Source organism: Chionomys nivalis, chromosome 6 (genome assembly GCF_950005125.1).
Source record: "Chionomys nivalis chromosome 6, mChiNiv1.1, whole genome shotgun sequence".
Taxonomy (NCBI): Eukaryota; Metazoa; Chordata; class Mammalia; order Rodentia; family Cricetidae; genus Chionomys; species Chionomys nivalis.
In genome coordinates, this window is record NC_080091.1 from 35,147,692 (window position 1) to 35,167,365 (window position 19,674).

The 19,674-nt window shown below is 47.6% G+C and overlaps 1 protein-coding gene across 1 annotated transcript; it reads left to right on the forward strand.

Moving 5' to 3' along the window:
- The first annotated feature begins 123 nt into the window (after window positions 1-123).
- On the forward strand, window positions 124-9,829 carry Ddx56 (DEAD-box helicase 56). The gene is made up of 14 exons (XM_057773174.1): window positions 124-231; window positions 312-473; window positions 925-1,085; window positions 1,211-1,381; window positions 1,493-1,583; window positions 2,539-2,783; window positions 3,636-3,755; window positions 4,093-4,206; window positions 4,316-4,410; window positions 5,375-5,448; window positions 5,539-5,628; window positions 6,337-6,442; window positions 7,925-7,998; window positions 8,286-9,829. The coding sequence occupies exons 1-14, from the start codon at window positions 172-174 to the stop codon at window positions 8,361-8,363; spliced, it is 1,641 nt and encodes a 546-aa protein (XP_057629157.1). The 5' UTR covers window positions 124-171; the 3' UTR covers window positions 8,364-9,829.
- Window positions 9,830-19,674: the final 9,845 nt, after the last annotated feature.

The following is a 19,674-nucleotide window of genomic DNA, read 5'->3' on the forward strand; positions in this document are numbered from 1 at the left end:
AGTGACCCGGAAGGCACGCCTCTGCGCCTGCGCACTGCAAGCAGCATTTGCGTGCTGCAACGCCTAACGCCCCCACGGAAAACTTCCAGGAAGTGACGTCTCCTCCGGAACTGATTCGTTGTTGGTTTGTCCCGCCCTTACGCGTGTTCACTGTCAGTACGGAGGCACGCCATGGAGGACCAAGAAGCGCTAGGTTTTGAACACATGGGGCTGGATCCCCGGCTCCTGCAGGTATGGGGACGGTTGTGAAGCTGGGACCTGGGGTGTCGCCGCACTCCGCGCCCCCTGAACCCTGTCCTCTTCCTTCTTAGGCTATCGCTGACTTGGGCTGGTCGCGACCTACGCTGATCCAGGAAAAGGCCATACCTCTGGCTCTTGAGGGGAAGGACCTCCTGGCCCGCGCCCGCACAGGCTCCGGGAAGACGGCAGCTTATGCTATTCCGATGCTGCAGTTGCTTCTCCACAAGAAGGCGGTGGGTAGCGAGAGGGGACAGTGGGCACGAGGAAGCCCCAAAAGGCCAGGGAGGGAGGTGCCCATCTATGCAAAGGTTTCTCTTGTTTGGCGGGTCCATTTGTGGTATAAGCTCTGAGCTGGAGTTCAGGTTCCCTGGCTTTCAACCCAGGTCTTGCTACCACTACCACCAGCCTTGTTGTAATCTCGAGTAAACCATTGTTTATCTAGAGAAGGCACATCAGCTCCATACCGAGTCTCTGTTAATTCATATCAGACATGCAGCAAGTTATTTTTAAATTTCAGTGCTCGGGAAAGCTCTCCCATTCAGTGTTGCGAGGTGGGCAGAATTAAGAGTTTATCAGGACATAGCTAGGCGATTGTATTGCTCAGTCCCCACGGTTTGGGGAAGGTGGAGAAAAGCATTAGGTGGACCCGATATTTTTAACAGTCTTTAACTCATGCTTTTACAGACGGGTCCTGTAATGGAACAAGCTGTGAGAGGCCTTGTCCTCGTTCCTACTAAGGAACTGGCGCGGCAGGCCCAGTCAATGATTCAGCAGCTGGCTGCCTACTGTGCTCGGGATGTGCGAGTGGCTAACGTCTCAGCTGCTGAAGACTCCGCTTCCCAGAGGTGGGTGGAAGTTGCAGGGTGCTAATGTGAGTGACTCTGGTTTGGTGAACAGCCGGAGGAGGCAGGTCTGCCAGGATGAGGTTCTGGCTGCTAAATTCTTCCTGTCTATAACTTGCCACCTGCAGAGCTGTGTTGATGGAGAAGCCAGATGTGGTGGTGGGGACCCCATCCCGAGTATTAAACCACTTACAGCAAGACAGCTTGAAGCTCCGTGACTCCCTGGAGCTGCTGGTGATAGACGAAGCTGACCTTCTCTTTTCCTTTGGCTTTGAGGACGAACTCAAGAGTCTTCTCTGGTAAGGAGGTAACTGAAGTGGCTCCTAGTGGGAACCTCTGTGAGTCTAACCTTGGGACTGAAGTGGCATGGGTGGAATGGAGCCTCAGCAGGTCCTGTTTTTCTTCCTCAGTCACTTGCCTCGGATTTACCAGGCCTTTCTCATGTCGGCCACTTTCAATGATGACGTACAAGCTCTGAAGGAGCTGGTACTACATAACCCGGTAAGTTAGGTTGTCGAGGGAGCTGGTACTACATAACCTAGTAAGTTAGGTTGCTGAGGGAGCTGGTACTACATAACCCGGTAAGTTAGGTTGTCGAGGGAGTTGGTACTGTATAACCCAGTAAGTTAGGTTGTCGAGGGAGCTGGTACTACATAACCCAGTAAGTTAGGTTGTTGAGGGAGCTGGTACTACATAACCCGGTAAGTTAGGTTGTTGAGGGAGCTGGTACTCTATAACCCGGTAAGTTAGCTTGCTGAGGGAGTATTTGGAGCCAGAGCCGGGGACGCTTGAGGCTCCGTCTCAGAGGAAACTTCTTTTGGTGTTTGGGGTGGGGCTGTTGTTTAATGTGCCATGCCAAGTCCCCATCATATATTTCTAGGTGTCCCCAGTCCAAACCATGCTTTGCCTAGAAGGCTTACCATGTCCTCAAGGGGAGCCACAATTCTAAGATCAGAGTTCTCTCTCTCTCTCTCTCCCTCTCTCTCTCTCTCTCTCTCTCTCGTTTTTTGAGACAAGGTTTCTCTGTAGTTTTGGAACCTGTCCTGGAACTAGCTCTTGTAGACCGGGCTAGCCTTGAACTCACAGAGATCCGCCTGCCTCTGCCTCCCGAGTGCTGGGATTAAAGCTGTGCGCCACCACCGCCTGGCAGAGTTCTCTTGTATATATTTCAGTCTTGAGAACCGTTATGCACACCTACTGTGCTGCGTATTGTCTCTTAATCAATTTTTCTCTTTGTTATATCTGCTGGTGCTGTGCGTATAGTGTGCATTTCTATATATCACAACAGTTAGGGTGCATTGAGTTCTTAGGTACAACCCTGGGTATAGGGTGTGGGGGAGGATGGGGTGATGGCTCACTGTCTGCTCTGTGCTGATCTGGGTGCTTTGGTTGCTGAGGCAGTGGCCATAGCTCCTATTCACTTTCTTTTCTGATCACAGGTGTGTCCTCTTCCTAGGTTACCCTCAAGTTACAGGAGTCCCAGCTGCCAGGGCCAGAGCAACTGCAGCAGTTTCAGGTGGTCTGTGAGACGGAAGAAGACAAATTCTTGCTGCTGTATGCCCTGCTCAAGCTCTCGCTGATTCGGGGCAAAGCCTTGCTCTTTGTCAACACTCTGGAAAGGGGTTACCGGCTGCGGCTCTTCCTGGAACAGTTCAGCATTCCGTCCTGCGTGCTCAATGGAGAGCTCCCGCTGCACTCCAGGTTTGCTGGGGTTTGCGTCCTGGTGAAGATAAACTGAGGGAAACATGGAAGGGAGAGTGCAGTTCTTTCTTTTTTTAAGAGATAGGGCTCTGTGCTAGAATTGTAGACCAGGCTGGCCTTGAATTTAGAGGAGTTCTCCTGCCTCAGTTTTCCAAGTGTTGGAATTAAAACTGTGGGCCAGCTCAAACAGCTTGGTCTTCTTTCCTCTCTCCTCTCCTTCCTCTTTGAAGTGCTAGGGATTCAACCCAGAACCTTGTTGATGCCAGACAAGCACTCGGCCACTGAGCTGTATACCTGGCTCTTTGTTCTTCCTTCCTTCTTTCCTTTCTCTCTCTCTCTCCCTCTCTCCTTCCCTTCCCTCTGCCTCCTAAAGACATGTATACCACGGCTTTTGTTCCTGTTTTTTAAGCACTTGCTGGGATTCAGACTCTCAACAGGCCTGACAAGTATTTCTTACAACTCTGAAATACTTACTGGTGCTCCATTTAAAGAGAAAATTTTATTTATTTATTTATTTATTTATTTATTTATTTGTGCATTGGGTATTTTGCTTGCATAGATTTTTGTGTCCTACATGCATGCCTCATACCTACGGAGGCCAGAAGAGGAAGATAGATCTCTTGAAACTGGAGATATAGACAGTTTATTAGCCACCATGTTGGTACTGGGAATAAAACATAGGTCCCCTAGAAGAGCAGCCAGTGCATTTGACCACTGAGCCATCTCTCCAGCCCGCTGTGAAGATGACAAAAAAGAGTAGAAAGGGCAGAGTCTGAAAGGGTGGTGGTTAGGGTATGCTAGTATTGGGGGAGCCTCTTGTGATGCAGCCTGGCCTTTCCTCTTGGCTTGCAGGTGCCACATCATCTCACAGTTCAACCAAGGCTTCTATGATTGTGTCATAGCAACAGATGCTGAAATCCTGGGACCACCAGTCAAAGGCAAGCGGCGAGGCCGAGGGGCCAGAGGAGACAAGTAAGTCCACAGTTCTCTTTTTCAGCATCCCCCAAGAGGACTGCTTTTCTGCATTTGTAAGACTGAAGGCAAAGTGCACAGAGCAGGCGGCCAGATGTTCTTGATGATTATACCAGGCAGTCCCGCGGACCCTTGCTCAAAGAGTTCAAGGTCACAGGGGTGGTTTGTGGGTCAGTGTTCTGCTATTACCCAGAACTGAGGTCAGGGCAAGCCCTGGAGTAATTCTAATGTCCAATTGTTTGGTCTTTCAGCTTTGTTTACAAGATAGTTTAGAGACTGAACTTGAGCATCCCTTTGCCGAGGTTAGGATCTGGCTGACATTGGGTTATTTCCTCAGCGCCTCTGATCCAGAGTCAGGTGTGGCCCGGGGCATAGACTTCCACCACGTATCTGCAGTACTCAACTTTGATCTCCCTCCCACTCCAGAAGCCTATGTTCATCGAGCTGGCAGGTGAGACGATAGCAGTGTAAGTCAGGCCATGCTGAAGGAGTTGGAGTGATCTGGACAGGCCAACTCCTGGACAGGCTAGTGATGCATGTTTGATCCCCTCCCACTGTAGGACAGCTCGAGCCAACAACCCAGGCATAGTTCTGACCTTTGTGCTGCCCACAGAACGGTCTTGCTTGGGAAAGATTGAGGCGCTTCTCAGTGGAGGTAAGAGCCCTTGCTCTGTGACTGTGGGCCTCTAAGAGCCAGACTTCTCCCATCACACCTTGAAACCTACCACAGTGCCTAATATGGTGGTTATCAGAGAACATGGGGAGAGCACTGGATGATTGACAATTTGAGGCTAGCCTGGGATATATAGCCAGACTTGGTTTTTTTTTTTTTTTTTTTTTTTTTTTTGGTTTTTCGAGACAAGGTTTCTCTGTGGTTTTGGAGCCTGTCCTGGAACTAGCTCTTGTAGACCAGGCTGGTCTCAAACTCACAGAGATCCGCCTGCCTCTGCCTCCCGAGTGTTGGGATTAAAGGCGTGCACCACCACCGCCCGGCTTTGTTTTGTTTTTCGAGACAGGGTTTTTCTGTAGTTTTGGTGCCTGTCCTGGAACTAGCTCTTGTAGACCAGGCTGGCCTCGAACTCACAGAGATTAACCTGCCTCTGCCTCCCGAGTGCTGGGATTAAAGGCGTGTGCCATCACCGCCCGGTGTGTTGTTGCTATTTTTAAATTAAAGAATGGATCAATGGTTAAGAGTACTTGCTCTTTTAGAGGACACAGGTTCCGTTTCTGGCACCCACTTGGTAGTTCATAGCTGTCTGTAATTCCAGCACCCTCTTTTGTCATCTGCAGGCACCAGACATATATATGGTACATGTATGTGCATACAGGGAAAACACATACATAGAAAATAAACCATTTTTAAGGGTCCCAGATGAGAGAAGAGGGCATTTTGCAATAGTGCCAAGTATGGTATCCCAGCACTTGGGAGCTTGAGGCAGGTGTGGTGGCAGGAAGATTCGGAGTTCTAGGTCAGTCTAGGCTACATAGCTAATTGAAGGCTTCAAGTATAGTGATGCTGAGTTGTCTCAGGGTGTGGCCTCATTGGGAGAAGAGAAGCAGCAGGCTGCCAGGGAAGGCCTGACATGGCCCTGCCCTCCTCATTGCTGCCTTCTCCCCAGAGGGCGAGGCTCCCATCCTGCTTCCCTACCAGTTCCAGATGGAGGAGATTGAAAGCTTTCGCTATCGCTGCAGGGTGAGCTCAACACTGGGGTGGACAGGGGGCTGGTTGAGGAATGGGCTATGACCCCATTGCTGAGCTGCCTGACTCCTGGTCTGCCCACAGGATGCTATGCGCTCAGTGACCAAACAGGCCATTCGAGAGGCGAGACTGAAGGAGATCAAGGAGGAACTTCTACACTCAGAGAAGCTCAAGGTGAGGGCAAGCTTGGGAGCTGTCCTTTTTGAAGGCTGGCTAAGCTCTGGGTAATGAGAAACGGAGAGCTGGACAGTGTGCTGGCCTTTGGCAGGGAGACAGGAAATCAGCTGAAGACAGCCGGTCTGCTGGGAGGATGGTGGACACACTTCATGGTGGGCACTTGGTATTAGACATAAGTGAGCGTACATAGGGTGTGTGTGCGTGTGAGTGTGCACACACTATTAGGGAGTGAAAGATGGAAGCCCCATAGGGTCCACACCATGTACCTTAGAATGTACGGGCCATTCCTGGATGTTACACCGACACTGGAAAAAGTGAAGAGGCTTTAGGTGTGTTGAAGAATCTCATCTGTGAGATGACACTAAGCTAGTGATTCAGAGTGCTGTTGTTTGTATCGTAGAGAAGGATGTCCTTGTACCCATGGTTGGAACTCAGAAGAACTAGCATCTAGCTGTCCTGAGTTGCCAATCTCTGGTTTGTGTGAAGGAACTACATTCCAGAGCTGACAGATTTCAGGTGTGGTGTGGTATCTGGCATTGCTGCAGCATGCAGTGCCTTACTTGGCCAGGAGAGGTCAGGTATGGACGCCTGTTGTGGTTTGTGCTAGGCTGTGGCTGTTGAAGAGGGCTAAGAACAAAGTGATAGGCAAACTTCATGGTGTTGCTTCTTGTGCCTCTTAAACCTTGGGCTCTCTCTGCCTGTCAGACATACTTTGAAGACAATCCCAGGGACCTCCAGCTGCTACGCCATGATCTGCCCCTGCATCCTGCGGTGGTAAAGCCTCATCTGGGCAATGTCCCTGACTACTTGGGTGAGTGTTGCAGAGGGTCAGAAGGCTGGAGGAAATGGCCTAGCTTTTCTTGGCCACCTCCACCAACCCCTGTGCTTGGTGGTGGGAAAGCTTCATGTGTGTAAAAGGACCTAGAGACCCAGGCAGGCAGCCTGTGTGAGCATAAACAGCTGTGCCACTGTGTACTAGCTGATGTAGATTTGTTCAACCCAGCCCATGGTAACTGTCTTGTCTCTTGTGGAGATGAGAAAACTGGTTGGGTAGAGTTGGTGGCCCATTCCCAGGGTTTGACTAATGGGAAGAATGAGCCAGTGAATGGGGTCCTATGTTCTGGAGAGGCCGAGGAGGTCTGAGGGTGGGTCCTGGGCTAGAGAATGCTCAATTGGCAGGCAGCAAGGGACACACACCACACAGGGAAGGAGAGTAGCCATTCACCCTTCTCGGCAAGGCTCTGGGTGATAGCTTTGCTGCTTGGGTGTCTAACGTGGGGTATTTTTGGTGATGAGTAGTCATACCTTCTATGCTTACAATGACCATAAAGGAGAAGAGTGGACAGTGAGTTAGACCCTTCACCATTCTTGATCTTGCCTACCTGGAATGGAGGTAGTTTGCTGATACGCTGTCGTAGAAGTGACAGGAAGGTATAGGAGGGACACCTGGGGCAGAAAAGATGTAAGTGATATGAAAGGGCCCAGGAGAGATGGGAGCATGCTAATACTAGGGGAAGAGCTGAAGACAGGTTCCTCAGGACAGTGACTGAAGACCTCTGCCTTGATCCACATGCTGGGTGGGTCCCTTTGGCTTCTCTCTCTCTCTCTCTCTCTCTCTCTCTCTCTCTTTCTTTTCTATTTTTCTTTCTTTTTTTCTATCTTTCTTTTTTGTTGTTGTTTTGGTTTTTTTCTTTTCTTTTTTTGGCAGGGTTTCTCTGTGTAACAGTTGTACCTGTCCTGGAACTCGCTTTGTAGACCAGGCTGGGCTCGAACTCACTGACCCATCTGCTTCTGCTTCCCGAGTGCTGGGTTTAAATGCTTGCATCACACCACCCAGCCACAGCTTTTCTCTTTTCTTGGTACATATTCTTTGTAGTGAATTAAAGCATTACAGCCATGGTTTAGACAGTGGGAGTCCAGGGAGCTAACTTTAATCTTTTGTCTGTGTAAATATAACAAATAATTGAGTATGAGAGACCCTTTCCTCCCGTCCCCTCCCTTTTCCTTCTCTGCTTTCTGAGGCTCCCTGTGTATCCCTGGCTGTTCTGGAACTCACTCTGTAGACCAGGCTGGCCTCAAGTCAGAGATCCACCTGCCTCTGCCTCCTGAGTGCTAGTGTGTGCCACCCCTGCCTGGCTGGAAGTGTTTCATGGGTCAAGATTGAGACTGTGCTGCACTTTAGGGTAGCACTGAAAAGGGGATGGGACAGTGCTGGAAGCCAGGTCTCATGGGTCTCTGTAGCTGGAGTTTAGAAACGGGTGAGGCTATGCCTGAGACTCAGCATCTCTTCCAGTTCCTGCTGCTCTTCGTGGCCTTGTACAACCTCGGAAGAAACGGAGAAAGCTGCCCTCCTCTAGGAAGGCTAAGGTATGTCTCCTGGGAGTCTTGGGACAATAGCAGGGCTCCTTCCTACCTTGCCCTTCGTCTTCAGCTACTGCCTTGTCTGAGGGAGGGACAGGACTCCCAGGAACAGGGGTGTGGGCTTGTAGTCTTCCCATAGTGGCCTGAAGGCCGTTTCTGCCCTTAGCTGACCGCTCACATTGTGTGCAGCAGCTGACAGTGTCTGGCGTGTGGCACGGGGATCTTGCCAGCACTGCTCACTCTGTTGGGATCATCTGACTGCCCACAACTAACTTGTGACTCTGCCCCTGTAGAAGGTGAAGACTCAGAACCCACTGCGTGACTTCAAGCACAGGGGAAAGAAACCTAAACCCACAACGAAGCCCTCTTGAGGTGGCTTGGGCCTGAAGACACTGAATTGGGCATCTTGACCTGGATGGAGTGAGTGGGCTTCCCACGTTTTGTGGGCACACTCTGATGCTCACTGTCTGGACAGACTGAACTTCGAAGTGGCAGACTTGGGCGCTCCATCTTCCTGGTACTACTGGACTACCATCCTGCTTAACAGAATAAAGATTCCAGCTGCCCCACCCGGGCTGTGAGCCTCTGGCATCTGGGAAGACACTGCTTTCCCAAATCTCCAAAGTTAATAAACTTTTATAAAGTGGTTCTGCTGGATGCAGTGCCTGGTTTGGCAAGCAGAGGTCAGCTGTGTAAGCCATGAGAAGCCTGTCCCGATTCTGCTGGTCCAGTGTTGGTTGTGTTCGGCTGACCAGAGCCCTGTATCAAGTCTGTGATTCTACTGATCCAGATCGGCTGATAGGTGGACTTGTGTTCCCAGGTCAGGGCCTTCCTGATCACAAGCCCCTGGCTCTCACCAGCACATACATGTTCACATTCAGAGGGAAAGGTCACTGAGCCCTGGGAGCCAGGGCAGCTGGCCTCCCTTGCTGGGTGAATTCATGTGCCTGGGTAATCTGTTGTAGCTGTAACAGGTCCTACACTTTGTTTTTCGAGACAGGGTTTCTCAGTGTAGCTTTTAGAACCTGTCCTGGCACTAGCTCTTGTAGACTAGGCTGGCCTTGAACTCATAGAGATCCGCCAGCCTCTGCCTTCAGAGTGCTGGGATTAAAGGCATGCGCCAGGCCCTACACTTTTAGGGGCTGAAATGACTTAGGCTGTGGAGAAAATGTTCCCTGTGTTTTCTGAATCTAAATAGGGAGAGTGTAGAGCTCACTGTCTTAGGGTTACTGTTGCTGTGATGAAACGCAGTGAGCAAAGCCCCTTGGGGAGGAGAGGGTTTGTTTATTTTGAAGTTCATACAACAGTTCATCCAAAGCAGTGGGGGCAGGAGCTGATGCAGAGGCCATGGAGGAGGATGCTTAATGGCTTGCTCAGCCTGCTTGCTTATAGAGCCCAGGGCTGCCAGCCCTAGAATGGCACAACCCACAACGAGCTGGGCCCTCACCCCCATCAATCACTAAGAAAATGCCCTACAGTTACGCCTACAGCCTGATTGTAAGGAGGGAGGGTTTTTCTTAATTTGAGATGTCCTCTCAAGTGACGCGAGCTTGTGTCAAGTTGACATAAAACTGTCCAGCACACTCATTCTACACCCAAATGGCCTTCTTGTGTGAAGAATCAGATGCTTGGGACTGGCAGGGTTGTCTCTTAGACTCCGTTTGAGAATGAAGTCTAAAGTAGGACAAGGGGGCTGGAGAGATGGCTCAGAGGTTAATAGCATTGCCTGCTCTTCCAAAGGTCCTGAGTTCAATTCCCAACAACCACATGGTGGCTCACAACCATCTGTAATGGGGTCTGGTGCCCTCTGCTGACCTGCAGAATATTGTATACATAATAAATGTTTTAAAAAAAAAACAACCTGTCCTACTCAGAATAGAGTCAGGAATGGGCTACCCTGGACGAGGAGGCACTTGGCTATGTGAACCTGGAAATGAAGAAAGGGGCAGGGCTTACTGGAAGCTTGAGGCAGTTTTCCAGTCTGGGACTACCCTACAATCTGACATTTTTATTTACACCTGGGTGACCGTCTGAGTCTTGACCGTGACCTTGTTTAGAATTGAGAACAAGGCAGTCTGCATGCAGGAACATTTATGGGAACCAAAATCGGACCCCTAACCAGGCAGTGGTGGTACACACCTAGAGGCAGGTAGGTCTCTGAATTAGAGGCTAGCCTGGTCTACAGAGTGAGTTCCAGGACAGCCAGGGCTACACAGAAAAACACTGGGGTGGGGGGGTTGAACCCCTAAGCTACAGTTGACTTCACAACTTAGGGCTTGTGTCATCTGCTTTTGCCTATAGTAGGGGCAACTCTCAAGGCTTACATTCCAGGGTGGAGGGCTGACAAGTGGAAATCGTCATGGTGGGGAAGTCAGGATGCTGGACATATGAGAGGGCCACACTTGGTTGGAGGGACTGCTGAGGCGGGAGGGGCAGGAGGAAGTGGCAGTCCTGCCAGGGGACCTCTGTGTCAGTTCCCTGGGAATGCAGATACAGTTGATGAAAGTGCCAGTGTGGTTGTCACCGAAGGATGTGGCAGTGAAAACTTACCTGGTTGACCCTGGAAACCTGAAGGGCTCCTGTAAAAGGTGAAAGAGTGTAGGGATCTTAGAGGACAGCACCCTGACCAGATAGTCACACCATGTTGATAATGGAGGACAGGGTGTGTCCAGAAACCTCTGGACCTAGAGCATGAGAGGTTCGTGCGCCATACTAATTCTTGGCTTGCACCTGCCAAGGCTAAATGACTCAGCTTTTGAGGAACTCATTGAAGACTCTGACCTTTACAGTTGATGTCCCTGGGTGGCAGTATTGATAAGGTAGAACTTGAGCTGGGAGACGCCTCAGCTCAAGCCACCATCCTTTCCTGGGAAAATAACGACCATGAGATGCCCCCCGCCTTACAGAAGGAGCTGCAAGTCGCCACTTTCCCGCTTATGACAGACTGCCTCTTCCTTCCCTCTCTCCTTTACTCCTTCTGTGTTCTGACAGCTTTCTTCCAGGGTGAGGCCAACCTCAGCTGCCTAGACCGCCATTTGAGGTTCACCGCCCATCTGTCTTGCAGGTGGACAAGTAGGTTCTGATTACTGACCCACTCAGTTGGCTAAGTTATGCGAAGGGAGGGGCCTTTCCATATGTCTCTAGCCTGCAATATTCAGATCTGTTGAGGCTGCTCACTCAGCCAGGGCAGTACAGACACTCATTTACTTCAAAGTTTCAAGAAGATGAAGAAGGTTACTACATAACCATATCCATTCAGTGTTTGGAATATTATTGCATTTTCAAAACTACAAGAAAGGTATTTGAGGCTGGGGTGAGGGGTGTAGGTCAGCGGAAGAGCAGTGTCTAGTGTGTGAGGTCCTAGGTTTAACTCTCAGCAACACAGAAAGGGAGGGGCCTTGTTTTCCTTGAAACTCACGTTCAGCTGTGTCCTGCATATGTGAACGGTTTGGCAGGCCCAGGGCTCTAATCCTTCCTCACCCAGCACGCCTTCCTCCAGGAGGGCATTCTGAACCCAGTCTGTGCCACTAATAACTGCCTCACTCATGAAACGTCAGTTCCTAGCGGCTTGTCCCACCCTGCTGTGGGCAAAGCTCTGGAGGTAGGAGCATGGCAATTGTGTTCCTGCGTTCTACTCATTATTAAAAGCTTTGGCCGGGCGGTGGTGGTGCACACCTTTAATCCCAGCACATGGGAGGCAGAGGCAGGTGGATCTCTGTGAGTTCGAGACCAGCCTGGTCTACAAGAGCTAGTTCCAGGACAGGCTCCAAAACCACAGAGAAACCCTGTCTCGAAAAACCAAAAAAGAAAAAAAAAAAAAAAAAGAGCTTTGCCCTGAGAGTATCAACACCTCTTTTCTCTGGCCCAAGGATCTTGAAGAAAGTGTCCAGTTAAATGAGAAAGGAAAGATCTCACATGGAAGAACTCACTCGACAGGGCTGGACTCTGCACCCAGCACAGCAGACATGTCTCGGGATGCTATCACGTCATCTGCACGACTCAGAGCTTAGATGGCAGGCCCCAGCTGCACACCTCCCAAGGACAGGATGTGCCAGAGGTCCCATGCTCTGCAAGACTGCGTAACAGAGGTGGATGCCCACACCCGCTAAACACCAATCCTGTAGGCAGAGACTGTCCATCTGAGAGGTCTTGCTGCAGGCCCCTTTCAGGCCCCCCCCCCAAAAAAACCCATAGTGCAAGTGGTTAGTTTAATGTTAGAAAATGCAGTGCAGTGTTACAGATGATGACTGCTAAAATCAAGAGTCCTTGGACAGGCCAGGCGGTGGTGGCGCACGCCTTTAATCCCAGCACTGTAGTAATATGAGTGGCGGGGCTGCGTCCCGCCACCCGGTCACCCGCATGGCTAGCTTTTTACCCGAAATAATTACACAGAAACTGTATTCTTTTAAACACTGCTTGGCCCATTAGCTCCAGCCTCTTATTGGCTAGCTCTTACATTTTGATCTAACCCATTTCTAATATTCTGTGTAGCACCACGAGCTGGCTTACCAGGAAAGATCTTAACCTGCTTCTGTCTGGAGTGAGAGAATCATGGCGACCGCCTGACTTGGCTTCTTTCTCGCAGCATTCTGTTCTGTTTACTCCACCCACCTAAGGGTTGGCCTATCAAATGGGCCTAGGCAGTTTCTTTATTAATTAACCAATGAAAGCAACAGATTAGAAAGAAATCACTCCCACATCATTTCCCCTTTTTCTGTTTAAACAAAAAAGAAGGCTTTCATTTTAACATAGTAAAATTACATATAGCAAAACAGTTATCAAGCAAGAATTAGTTACAATATTTATATCTATTTTATCTTTTATCATAACTAAGGAAAACTACAACTATGTATCCATTCTTTAACTCCATCAAAGACTCCAGAAGGATCTATTTCCTAAACAAATAAGAAATCCAAAACTCTAGAAATGACAGAGACATCTTGCTGCCTGTACAGTCACCCAAAGTTCCTCTGTACTGTTGGGGCATCCATCTTCGGCCTACAGGCCCATAGAATCCAGCAGACATTTCCATGAAGCAGGAAATTTCAAAGACAGTTCAGTCACTATCTGCTGTGTCCTGCAGAATATCTCGTAGACTCTTTCATAAATCAGGAACCCTGAAAGACCATCTCACCTTTAGGCAAGTTCAGCAGTCCTCTCTCTGCGGGTTCTCTGTGTCCAGTTTATGCAATAGTCCAGGCAAGAGCAGTTTCTTGCCCAAATGGCTATCAGACTCCATAACGAGCCTCTTCGATGCCCATCTTCCTCTTGAAGTAGATTGGTGCTGCTAGAAGCAGACGTGTCTCATTGTCATGAAAAGCCCTAAATTATTAAAACATTTAAAATGCCATATTCTGTAGTCTTTGAAAGATAAAAAGAATGCCTATCCAACTGAAATATATCTCTATATATCTAGAAAATCTAACTAACATGACTATAAGCTTTACTATTATCGATGATTATTCATTAGCAACCTATATTTCCTAATTATACATTACATTTTTAAATGAACTACACAATCACAATACCTTAATTAAGATCAGAAATACATATACATATAACAAAATTGACCTTAAAATCCACACCAATACAAATTATTCATATCTATATCATATCCCCCTTTAAATGTAAAAGAACATTTATAAACCATATTTGGGAACATGGGCGCAGTTTTTTCTCTCCAAACTGCTTCCTGCTGAATGGGGGTGTCGTTAATTAGGTCTTTCATGGTATAACCTATGTGCTAGATTCATCTCAGTTGGCAGTTGAGCGAAGTAATTTTTTTTTTTTTTTTTGGTTTTTCGAGACAGGGTTTCTCTGTGGTTTTTTGGAGCCTGTCCTGGAACTAGCTCTTGTAGACCAGGCTGGTCTTGAACTCACAGAGATCCGCCTGCCTCTGCCTCCCGAGTGCTGGGATTAAAGGCGTGCGCCACCACCGCCCGGCGAGCGAAGTAATTTTTTGAGGGTGTTCACAGCAACCCTTCAGGAGGGTGTGGTCTATCATACCATATTGGGATAGAAGAAATCCACAGGGTCTCATCCTCTGTGAAAACAAAAGAAAACCCTCTCCAAAGCATCATATCCTTAGACCTGAATTCTGAAGTCATAATACCTTTAGAACATATGTGCAGGTTCAGCTTAGCAGTCCATATAATGAAATTTCTCTCTGTACTTAGCTCCTTACAGTCAAAAATTTTAAAGAAAACACAATAATACAAAGAATCCAGACTCTCTATGAATTTTCCATTTTTACGTGGCTTATTTTTACTCTATCACTTTACTTTATTCTGTCTCTTTAAAGGCATTAAATTTATTATTATTATTATTCTCTCTCTCAAGCCTACGTACACTCATCCAACTTTGTGATCCATTTACAGGTCTGAATCTGTCCTATTGTGAATCTGTAATTCTTTACTATCCAAGAGCTCTTTGTTTTGAGCTTTTAAATCGTTAAGTGTTTAAGAATCTAAGCTGTGCCAGGCAGTGGTGGCGCACGCCTTTAATTCCAGCACTTGGGAGGCAGAGGCAGGCGGATCTCTGTGAGTTCGAGACCAGCCTGGTCTACAAGAGCTAGTTCCAGGACAGGCTCCAAAACCACAGAGAAACCCTGTCTCTAAAAACAAAAAACAAAAAAAAAAGAATCTAAGCTGTGACATTCCTAGGTCAAAAACAGGTACTGTCAGCTTGCCCCACCCTGTCCAACATGGCGGAGCCGTTCATGCCTCTGATCCTTGCACATTGCACCACTAGCATGGTGGAGCTGCTTGTGCCTCTGAGCTGCAGCAGGCAATGACTTTCTTTTAGGCACACAGCGAGTCTAGTTGCCATCAAACAAATCATAGCACTTTACTCCAAATGCTCCATTCAAAAGCTCTGTCTCCCGCAGGAGCCAGGCAGAGATCACAATGGCGACACAGCCCAGAAAGCCGGCATTTTAAAACAGCCAGTTTTTTCCTGCTGCTGAGTCAGGACAATTTCTCTCTGCAGCACGCAACTCGCAAACAGCAAAAAGCTGTCTTAAATTCTCTCTTTGTCCTTTTTAAGCCCTCTCAGGTTTTACGTGGAGTACATTAGCACGTTGGGTGCCACTCTGTTGTAATACGAGGGCGTCACTCTGTTGAAGTGGGAGCGGCGGTGGGGCTGTGTCCCGCCACCTGGCTAGCTTTACCCGAAATAATTACACGGAAACTGTATTCTTTTAAACACTGCTTGGGAGCATGGGGACCTTGGGGGAGGATTGAAGGGGAGAGGGGAGAGACAGGGAGGGGAGCAGAGAAAAATGTAGAACTCAATAAATATCAAGAAAAAAAAAAAGGCTGGGCGGTGGTGGCACACGCCTTTAATCCCAGCACTCGGGAGGCAGAGGCAGGAGGATCTCTGTGAGTTCGAGGCCAGCCTGGTCTACAAGAGCTAGTTCCAGGACAGGATCCAAAAGCTATGGAGAAACCCTGTCTCGAAAAATCCAAAAAAAAAAAAAAAAAGATTTTGTAAGAGGCATCCCAGCGGAGACAGCGGATCTGACTTTGAACTGCAAGTATCCATTTTAAAGTCTATGCCCAACCAAGTGGCCTAAGTCTATTACAGCGTGGCTACTAAAATAGCGCTCAGGCCCAACAGGGTTGTGAAAATTGAAAGCTTGGCATCCCAAAGCAAACAAATCCCACCTCAGCCAAGCCTGGTCTTGCCGGTCTGGCCACTGTTGAGATTAAGCTCTTGGTGCAAGCTCGTGGCTTCAACAAGAGTGTGATAATTGACAAAAATAAGTATGAATGTGTCACCCAAAACCCCTATAGCACAGACAAGAAAAAGGGACTCACCAAGACATAGCCGCTGTAGCCCAGGAACTGGTTTTTGCGTGGTGTGGAAAGCTCAGATTATAGACTAGGGGGCTTTTGACATGTGCCCTAGGGCCACGTGGAAAGGCGGCCCTATCTCGGTGGGACCTCTAGATGTTAGGAATTTTTCCCAGTATGAGCTCTCTGCCAATGCAAAAATCCCAATCAAGCCAAATTAAAAAAAATATCCAGGTTTAATGGGATTCCTGCACTCTTGGGAGGCCACCACCTGGGGGAGAGGAAAGAGGCCACATGTTTCTCCTTTGGGAGCTCACTTAAATACCCTGTGGGAGTGGTCCTGACCCCTTTGGAGTCCAGACCAATACAACTCTCAGACCTGGGGGCTGGAATGGATGTGAGGGGCTGGGGGCTATGCTCCCAACTTAACATTAAGTATATCAAAGTTTCACCCCAGATCTCTTTTTTAGTTGTTGATATTATTGCTAATCTTATTTTTATTGTTATTTATTTTGTTTTTTATTTTTTGAGATAGTCTCACTATGTAGGCTAGATTGGCTTTGAATTTGTAGAGATGCACCTGCCTCTGCCACCACCATGCCTGGCCTCAAATTCAGAAATCCACCTGCCTTTGTCTCCTGGATTCTGAGATTTAAGATCTGTGCCACCACACCCAGACTTACTTTTTATTTTGAGATGGGAACTCATCAAGTTTCTCAGGCTGTCCTGCCTTGAATTTGCAGTTTTCCTCCGTCTTCTGAGTAGCTGGGATTACTGACCTGTGCCCGAAGTCCTGATTTGGTACAGCTTTCTCAGTTTCTTCTTTGGATTGTTAATTTTTAGTTAGTTAATTACTTTTTGTTTTTTGAGACAGGGTTTCTCTGTGTAACAGCCCTACCTGTCCTAGAACTTGCTTTGTGGACAAGGCCAGTCACAAACTCACAGAGATCCTCCTGCTTCTGCCTCCCAACTGATGGGATTAAAGGCGTGCGCCACCACTGCCCAGCCTCCTTTTCTTTTCTTTTTTTTTTTTGGTTTTTTGAGACAGGGTTTCTCTGTGGCTTTGGAGCCTGTCCTGGAACTAGCTCTTGTAGACCAGGCTGGTCTCGAACTCACAGAGATCCGCCTACCTCTGCCTCCCGAGTGCTGGGATTAAAGGCGTGCACCACCACCGCCCGGCACATGCTTATAGTTCTTTTGCTAGAGTTTGGCCCGTGAGATTTTTCCCCTCCACGTTAGCATGTCTGTTGTTGTGGTCATTGTTCAGGTCTAGTTTAGGCAGCCATGTTATGGAGACTTTGTGAGTACAGCTTCCCTGACATTTCTAGGAGATAATTTCACGGCAGATATCCTGTTCCTCTGACTCTTACAATCATCCCACTCCCCTCTTCTATAATGTTCCCTGAGCCCAGGGCTCAGGAACTGTGCTATAGATGGATTGGTTCGGGCCAGGAACCTTATGATCACTTGTTCTCTGCATTTTGATCAATTATGGTTTTCTATAATGGTGTCTTTCTATTGCTTAAGAGAGGTTTATTTTTATTGCTATTATTATTGTGATTATTTTCTTTTATGTTTATGGGTGTTTTGCCTGAATGTATGTCTGTGCACCATGTATGTGTCTGGTGCCAAGGGAAGTCAGAAGCGGGTGTCAGATCCCTGGAACTGTTGTACTTATAGATAGCTGTGAGCCTTCATGTGGTTGTTGGGGATCAAAGTTGTCCTCTAGAAAAGCAGCCACTGCTCTGAACTACTTAACCATCTTTCTAGCCCAGAATTTTGTTGTTGTTGTTGTTGTTGAGTGGTGATGCACTTCCCTGTGGCTATAAGAATAAATATTCAAGAACTGGGCAGTGGTGACGTACGCCTCCCAGCACTTGGGAGGCAGAGGCCAATCTGGTCTACAAGAGCTAGTTCCAGGACAGGCTAAAGCTACAGCAAAATCTAAAACCAAAACCAAAAAAAAAAAAAAAAAAAAGAATTACAATGGTTTCGTAAAGTGGCAGTTCTCCTTGCTAACCCTGGCTAGTTTCCCACTGTGTGTGTATGTCCCATGATGGAGTAGGGGACTGAACCCAGGACCTTAGATGCCAAGCACATACTCTCCCATTGAGCTATACTTTTAGCCACTAAAAAGCCAGCCTGACAACCCCTGTGTTGTTGGGCATAGTGGCACACATCTTTGATTCTAACACTTGGGAGTGGAGACTGACTGATCTCTGTAAGTTTGAGGCAAGCCTGGTCTATGCACAGAGTTCCAGGGAAACCAGGGCTACACAATGAGACCTTGTCTCAAAAACACACAAACAAAAATCCTCACACAACAAAATAAAACACAACCATTGTCTTTTTATTATTGTTTTTGTATAAAAGACAGGTTCTTTTGGGGCTGGAGAGATGGCTTGGTGGTTAAGAGCACTGACTACTCTTCCAGAGGACCCGGGGTTCAATTCCCAGTATCCACATGGCAGCTCACAACTGTCTGTAAATCCAGTTCCAGGGGATCTGAGACCTTCACACCAATGTACATGAAATAAAGTTAAATAAATCATAAAAAATTCTTTAAAAATTTTTGAAAAGAGAGAGGCAGATTCTCATTTTTGTCTTCCTGCTTAGCGTAGCCTCTTTTTTTTTTTTTTTCGGTTTTTCGAGACAGGGTTTCTCTGTAGCTTTGGAGCCTGTCCTGGAATTCCCTTTGTAGACCAGGCTGGCTTCAAACTCACAGAGATCCGCCTGCCTCTGCCTCCCGAGTGCTGGGATTACAGGTGTGCGCCACCACCGCCCGGTTTACTTCAGTCGTTTTATCTTTACTTTCTGATACGTTTTTTATATTTTTACTTTATGAAATGGGGTCTTGAGAAAGCCCAGGTTGGCCTCAAACACATCTTTCTTCTAGTTCAGCCTCCGACGTAGCTATCTCGGCAGGTGTGCGCCACTATGCCCTGCAGTGATGCTTTCATTCCCCGCTTGCAGAACTTTAAATTCCTCCTTGTTTTTTGTAATTTAACTTACTGGATGTGGGAAATGTGCTTAAAATTTCTCCGCATTTATGGTTAAAAATAGTTCTTTTTATTTTTTTGAGTGTTCGACTACATATAGTTAGGCTAACAAGGCCAGAAGAATGGTAGCAACTAAGTTCAGTGGTAAGGCAGTTTATATTGCTGTCCAAATGGTTTCTGGATTTAGTCTTAGAGAACAAATAAAACCACATGGCAGAGTGTAGAAAAGAATCATCCTGAGATGAAGTTCTATAAAGATATTTATGGGGCTGGAGAGATGGCTCAGTGGTTAAGAGCATTGCCTGCTCTTCCAAAGGTCCTGAGTTCAATTCCCAGCAACCACATGGTGGCCCACAACCATCTGTAATGAGGCCTGGTGCCCTCTTCTGGCCTGCAGACATACACACAGACAGAATATTGTATACATAATAAATAAATATTTAAAAAAAAGATATTTATGTTCTTACTTGACCTCTGGTTCCTCTCACAACCTAGGTGTCTAGGTACAGCTTCTGTATCATAGGACCCTGGTTCCCCGATCTGGTCTCTGCTTTGTTTTTGTTGTTGTTGTTGTTTGTTTTGTTTTGTTTTTTTGAGACAAGGTTTCTCTGTATCTTGGGAGCCTGTCCTGGAACTCACTGTGACGACTTGGCTGGCCTTGAACTCACAGAGTCCACCTGCCTCTGCCTCCCAAGTGCTGGGATTAAAGACGTGAGCCACCACTGTCTGGCTAACCTTTGAAGTTACAGTTCTAGATAATCCAAACATACCAAAAAGTCTGAGAGAAACAACAGTTAGTTTATGGGATTGAGAATATACTTTCATGTATGTTAAAATAACAAAATGGCTGTACACTGAGAGGGTTGAAAAGACTGGGTGTGATGGCTCAC